This window comes from Nestor notabilis, unplaced genomic scaffold, assembly GCF_000696875.1.
Source record: "Nestor notabilis isolate BGI_N333 unplaced genomic scaffold, ASM69687v1 scaffold20806, whole genome shotgun sequence".
Lineage (NCBI taxonomy): Eukaryota > Metazoa > Chordata > Aves > Psittaciformes > Psittacidae > Nestor > Nestor notabilis.
The window spans coordinates 28,873-36,380 of NW_009932664.1; the positions used below are offsets into that span (position 1 = coordinate 28,873).

Below are 7,508 nucleotides of genomic sequence, written 5' to 3' on the forward strand. Positions count from 1 at the left end.
CAGCTTAACAACATCAGAAGTGCAGCTGGGTGCTTGGCCAGTACCTCTGCAATCCACACATACAGCTTCATCCAATACATAATTAATTTGGATAAGCGAATGAAGGAAGGAGAAGGCAGCCTCATTGAAGAGATGGGTAATGCAGCATTTGATAACAGTTTTTTCCTGGAAATTCAGACTCCTACAATATAGCCTTAGGGTTTTACACAAGGAATGGCTATAAACAGCATATTCCCCCAATACTGTGAATTCAGATCCTACTCTCCTGCTATTTCATGCAAAGCAAGAATGAATAACCAAGCTTCTATGCAAAAAATCACTGTCACTTTCCTTGACAGTGATGATGGTGTTAATGGAGAATCTTTAAGGAGAATACACCTTGGAATCAGAAGTCAAGCTTCAAAACACTCACCATGTCTTCAACTTTCAGCCAAGTTGCCCATTCTCCAATTCAGGAGACTGGGTGCTGGCACCACCATTTTCTTACACTTACTGCTTTTACAAGCTATATTAATTTCAAGGACACCTAATTCACTAGAGCATCTTTGCTCTATCTCTTTCAATACAAAGAACTCCCATCAACCCTAATGGAAGTCAACATATGCACACACAGGACATAGACCTTTTAAGGCTGTATGGCTGACCAACAGAAACAGAAAAATACATACCATGTAACTGAAATTTTCTTCCATTTAGCAAAAGGTACCAATTTTAATTGAGACTTTTCAAGCTGTTACCCTTACTTTCTTAAATTCACCTTCTCCCCCTTCCCCTTAATGTGTGGGGAAGACTTCACTGTGCTTCCTTAAGCAAAATAAGAAATAGATCACATCAAGTTTGCTCCATAGACCAAAAGGTAAAAAAAACAACAGTAAAGGACAAACTGGTTCACAGTTAACTATAAATAAAAGTGCAATAAGTGTTCAAGTAGAGTGTAGAGTTTAAGCAAGCTGTACAACCACATTTGGCATAGTCATCTTTTAAAGGCTCTGCGTGGGTCCCTCCCATTACCGACAGGGAGAAAAGGCTGAACACTATTAGCTGGTGCTGGATTTACAGGTCCTCGTCCATTGCCTCTCCCACTACCTGCGTAAGAGTGGCCGTGATTATATGTAAATGGAAATCCACTTGATTCAGGTCCAGTTTGTAAACCATTTCCTAAAAAGACAGAAAAAAGGTTATCAGGAGTTCCACAGACTGAAATCACTGCTCCCTTACATAAGTTTAGCAACAGTGAATGCATGGAGTTTGTGGCCACCAGCAAACTCCAAGCACCAGAAGAAAGAGTCCCTCTGCTACTGCAAGACCCCCAACTAGAGCTTACCTTTTTCACCCTCCCAAACTACCTCCCCTCCATCCCTAGCTCTACTCTCAACTGAAGCAAGAAAGGTCAGAGTGGCATGCCATTTCTTTGCCCAGGAGAGACTGGAGTCTCATGAAACTAGACTGGTGCTTTCAGAAACACACATCGGCTTGTAGCTCACACACCAAGATGCTTCAGAGAGACAGCTGGGCAGCAGAAGTCAAGTAGAAATCAGCAAAAGAAAAACAGGCTACACAAAGCTCCTTGTGACGTTCCCCACTACCAGGAACACAAACATAGAAAGCTGCCTTGTGAAGTCCAGCCACAGAAGCAACTCAGCTAGCACCAAGTTCTCATGAACTTAAGCTTTATAAGCATCACTGCTCATGTTTTGCTGGTAGGAAGAGGGACAGAGCTGAAAAGGCAGAATGATGACAGGAAGCATGGGGAGAGAAGGAAGAGACAAAAGGAAATTGTTGCATTTAAAGACCACATAAGAAGCAGGAATAAACCACCAGAAGTTTCAGAAGATATGCTCAAGTACAGTGAAAGCAGCTGTCCACCACCCAAAGCAACGGGCAGCAAGAAAGTACCTACACATTAATTGGGCCAAAAGACTACTCCTCACCTCTCCCTGGCACTAAGACTAGCCAAAAAGCACTGCCCCACTTTGCTCAGAATAATTTATTTTCAAGGAAACAGAAAGAGCTTGTTTTTAATGGCAAGTCAAGGACTCAGTTTCTTGTCACCCAGCAGCTAGACTTTCTTGTTGTCACCAGCAAGGTCTAGCTATACAGCTCCAGGTACTGAGTCTGGACATAAGGTTCCCTCTCAATTTACAGCTACTCAAGTTCTTGAAGCATTTTCTTATTTAAGCTTCACTGTTTAAATACATCACAAAATAATCCAGCCAAGTCAGATACTGGAATTCAGATTACCATCACTTCTGCTCTGGGGAGCTGAGCTGGCAGGAAAGCCATGGTGACTGGCAAGATTGAAGTAATATTTAAAGCCAAGGTCTCAGGTGGTTTAAAAAAAAAACCATAATTTCAAGTAGTGCAAAAACTCTTTGAAAGCATCAAAACAATTTAGGATTGGTCAAGTCCCTTTACCTGATAAAGGCACCCTGAATATTCTGATCTCTTCCTCTTCTAGGGAAGAAATCTTGAAACCATTATCCATTAAATGTTCATGTTTACGTGCTTGCAGGTTCAGGCCCCAGTCTAAGAGACTTTTTAGAGCCCAGTACACTTTTGCCCCAGAGTGGAGAACCCTTAGCAAGATAAATTTCTTTATATTAAGTGTTTCTCATCCTTTCACTTCCACAAACTGAAAAAACTTACCCAATGGGCCAAAAGTACATGAACCCATATTACTTGATGCGGAACTATTATTCTGTTCACCCTGTGCCTTCAGAGAAAAGACAAAAAAAGGCATGAATCAGAGAAATTTCACATTTTTACAGAAAGGAGATGATGTATTTCCTGTGTTCTTATAGTGACTCCATATGGAATTTATCTGCTATTCTAATTATTGGCTCATTTTTATCTATATATCACTTCAAATCCGTTTTTTCCAGGAAAGTCACATCTGATCACAGCCTAGTGTGAAATACTCAGAAGCCTCAAACAAGTTTAACATACCAGTTTGTTCTGCCCAATGTGTTCCGAGTTGGGCTCGCTGAAGTTTGGCACTTCTGAATATACCATGCAGAACCTGGAGAGAAATTAGGATTATGAGGAAGTTCTAAAGCTGCTTTTTAAAAGAGTTCTCAACTCTGCAACTCAAATGTTAACATCTCCCATCACCTAGAAATAACTAATACAGACCCCACCATTCAGCAAGAATTCATAGGTACTAAAAGGCTCTTTGATCTCTTTATAGGGTTGTGGTGAAGCTGCCACATTTTCCTGGTGAGGCTGTTTCAGTCAAGCAGAGGCAAGTACACAATTATCTAGGAGGTAAAATGGCCTAAAGAAAACACAAGGTGATGAAAGGGTTCCATCCGCCTCTGTTCCAGCTGCACAATCTTGACTCACAAGGTCACCTGAGACAGAGTCAGCCAGCCTGCTCCCAGACTGTGACTCCATTAGATCTCCAGGGAAAACTTCAATGCTCCCACACACTCCCACATGATGGAGTGCCCCATTAACATAACAGCACAGAGGAATCCAAAACAGGGAATGAAAGCATCCTTTTCCACCCAAGGGGACTATGAAGGAACAGGCCCACCACCAACTTACCACAGGGAAATTAAGGCAGAGGGGAAGAAAGGTTTTGATCATTACACAGCTTGGAGTGGTTAAGCAGAAGTGGAGCACCCACCTCCTGCTGGGAGGCACAACCCAGATAAGGACTCGCCTCTCTACAGCCTGATGGAGAGCAAGCCAACTGGGTGACACTTCTGAGCAGATAGTTTTACAGCAAAGGAAATCTACAGGTCATCACTTACAAAATCCAGCTGAATATGGGGCATTTCTGAACCATCCAAGAGATGTGGCCACCCCAGAGCCCCACTTCCCTGATGACAAGGCCTTCCACAGCTCTTTGTGCAACTACAGTAGCACTCTTCTGGTTAGAAAACTGTTGCTATTTTTTCCTGTTGTTTGTCAAGTGTGTTACTCATGCTTGTTCTTAATCAGGAGGAGTCACCACCTCAGTTTGTGGGCAGTTTAAAGATGGTTTAATAAACCTTGCTTCTGTTTAGATATGATTCACTGGAGTTACCTCTGTCTTCCTACTTTGCACTGCCTGTCTCTCAAGCATGATACACACACACAAGCCTTCCACAAAAATAAAGTGGTTAATCAAGCTACAGCCTAGGTAAGCAATGCAGATTAAGTCCCTTGTCATTTAGACACCTCCTCCCTCTAGGTAAAAAACAGACCTGTGCCAGTGATGAGGGCTGATTTTCTTCAACCTACCTAGAATTCAGAGAGGGTCAGAGCTCATTTCCGTGTGGACACTTACTCCACAGCTGCCTGAGCTGTACCTATTCATGACCATGTATTAAGACCCACCGTGTCTCATACTTACCACGATGCTCTACTAAGTGGACATAACACCACAAGTATGAACACACAATACTTACTCCCCAATTTTATGCAGCTCCCCTCCTCGTCCTGTGTAAAGCGTCAGGCATCCTTTCCAGAGAGACGCATACCTGGCCAACGAAAAGAGAAGCAAAGCAGTCTTACTGAATGAGAAATACCACTGTTGAAGAAAGTGGAGGCATGCTGTCTTCCAGGAGTTAGTAAGTATTACATATCAGCATGAATGGAATAAAATATTTCCCAGGGACTCCAGCTTCACTGAGCTAGGAATTGATGGATCCCCATTATTTTACTTATTGCAAAAGGTACTAGAAGCTCAGGTGACTGACTCCTTTGGTAATTCCAGGAAAGCAGCCAATTATGAGATTGGATGCTCTTTCCTTGGCTGGAGCAATCCTTATGACTGGTCCTGCAGAGGAAAGGCATGTTGCCAAAAGCAGTATCTGTGTTACCATTCAGTGATAACTCTCAGTTCTGCTTGCAGCAGGAGCCAGAAAGAACTACCTTTGTTCAATGGAGAATATACATACTGCTACAGAACAAATGCAATAGGAAGTGCTTACTTTTTCAGTATAGGTCCTTACCAGATATATATGTTGGGGTTTTTTAAGGCACAAGTTTGACCACCATGTTCCAAGTGAGGTATAGAAAGGCACTGACATAATTTTCTGATTGCAGAAACACTCAAGACAGCATGAGTGCACTCCAGTCTTTATAGTGACACTTGACTCTAAGCACTGGAATTTAAGTGATGCAAAACTTCCTGCATAATTGTTCCTTTCAGTGAGGGGCATCATGTATAGGAAGAAAATAATGAAAATACAGACCAGAAACCCAGAAGCAATGCAAGGGAGTTAACAGGAACATGGCTGTCTCCCAGCAAAGGAATAAGGAGCCCCAGCAACTGCACTCTCAGAAGTCACAGATAATCTGGATAAGGCACCACTTCCTTATGCTCTGGGTCTATCTCTGAAACACAGATTACCAACCTTCCTCTTGCCCTTTGCTTTATCTGCTGAGACTGGGAACCATCCAGCTGCACACAGAGCCTCAGAGGCACCAGGAAGGAGTCAGGCCAGCAGAATAGGACTGCAGTGCCAATCCAATTATAACCTTCTCTGTACTTCAGCATGAGTAGTAAAGCATAGTATCCACCGTTACAGTGCCCTTCTCAGGAGCTTTCCATCCAGAAGCAGGATCAATGCTCTTCATAAAGCTACCTTTCACTTTAAAGATTGCCTTTATGCTTAACTTTTAATAACCAGCTAGTTGAACAGTCTTGTGACAGAGCACAAGGGAAGAGAGCTACCAACTACGTCAAACATACATTTACTGGGACAAGATCCAGCACATCATGGGACTGATAACCTCCAGCACAAAGTTATTCCACATATGCAAGCATTTGTTTTTGTCTCAGGAAGAGCTGACTATAAAGCACTAAACTCCAGAACTAATTTCAAATTAAGAAATCTTAACTGCAACAGCTACCTGTAAATGGGTTAATAAGCCAATGACAAAAATCAGCCACAGTGTCTGCTTTTGCAGAAGAATGCATCTATAGCTTAAAATTCAGCAGAAAATGACATATTTACATGTGAGGCCTAACTAAGCTTTTTTACTTGTAATAGTGTGCATCTTGTAAAGTCAGATTAGCCTACAGAGCTGAAACTTACCTGCCGTGCAATGGCAACATCACACACTCAGTCCTATTTAAGTATAAAATCGTGTTTGGAGAACCCTGCATGGCAGCACGAGGGCATCTTTCTGAGCTTCTGCAATCTCACTCACCATGTAGTCCTAAGTGAGCATGCAATCCATGTAAATGAAGGCATGACTTAGCCATCCACCAGGAACAGTGATGTCAGCTCATGAATTTAATTCACACGAGCCAAACTCATTTTTCAACACAAAGGGGTGCAACAACCCTCCCATTTGTTGCACTGAAACATTAGAGCAGCTACAGCAAGCCTGCCACAGAGCAGAGTACAGTGACACTGCTAAACAGCGTCACTATGAGTTTGTTTCAATGTCATCTACACACAGGGCTTTGTGCTGGTCCAAGCTCCAATTTAGTTCCACCCACAGCACCCCTGCACTCCACGTGCTCTTCACACAGGCAGGCTTCCCAGAACCACCTCTGCTGAGGAGTCATCAGGCCCTCTGGTGTAAAAGGACATTAGCATAGCAGGAAGCAGCTGTAGTTTTGGTGGCAAGGGTTATCCGATTTCATGTCAAAACCAAGAATTACACTCAGATAAACAACCTAAGAGCAGCTCAGTTAGCAGCTCCACTGAGTAACCTTTTACCTACTTTTTCACAAAAACAAATCAAGAACACCTTACACACTGCGTAGCTCCACCACCTCCTGCAGTGCTGTAGGCCAAAAGATCAGTGTAATGCATTCTAAGCGTAACTTCACTGGCATAAAGAACTCCAAGTGACTTAACACTTTGCTACGTACAATTTAAGTGACATGGCAAAGGATTTTCAAGCTGAATCTAGTATGCTTTCTCACAACTTAACGTTTTGGTTTTGAGATTTTTTTCAATTAAACCAGCTCTGGGATAAGTTAATTGCACCTAACCAAACTAATATGCTCTACAGTGTAGCCCTAACATGAATTTTTACAGTAAAAAAGTTCTCCTGTGCCAGTCATTTCTGTTAAACCCACTGCAATGAAAAGCAACTTTTCTGCACAAGAGACATTAATCATCCCCTTCTTCCATCAAGGAGCTGACTGCTAGAGTAAAGAATTGGCTGTAAAAATAAAAACATGCTTTTGACCTCCCTGCTTGATTTACAGACTAGGACTGACTGTTGCATTCACCCCCCACCCCAAAAGAAATATTTTCCTCGAGAGCTTTTTTTAAAGCCAAATCAAGTCTCCTATTAAACACCACCTCCTCATTATAAATACAAGCCCCTCCTAGCCATCTACTGACTGTATGCTCAGGCCAGGCATGTTCTGGGGTGGAAAAGGTGGTGGGATCTCAGGGTGCCACCTGGGTAACAGGGAGCCGGTTCAGGGGGGTCCAGCTCTGTCATCCGCACCTCTCAAGAGGCGGCCGAGCTGCTCAGAACCCCGCACCTCCGCCTCGGTGACAAAGGACTCCCCGACCCGGCGTGCCCCGGCGCGGAGCGCAGGCAGCACC

At 43.1% G+C, this 7,508-nt stretch overlaps 1 protein-coding gene across 1 annotated transcript; it reads right to left on the reverse strand.

The window, feature by feature from the left end:
* Positions 1-553: 553 nt before the first annotated feature.
* Positions 554-4,466, reverse strand: NABP1 (nucleic acid binding protein 1; the record flags this gene model as incomplete). Its single annotated transcript, XM_010016523.1, has 4 exons — positions 554-1,158; positions 2,647-2,713; positions 2,947-3,019; positions 4,395-4,466. Coding segments are annotated over 4 exons (397 nt in total), but the record flags the coding sequence as incomplete, so codon positions are not given.
* Positions 4,467-7,508: the final 3,042 nt, after the last annotated feature.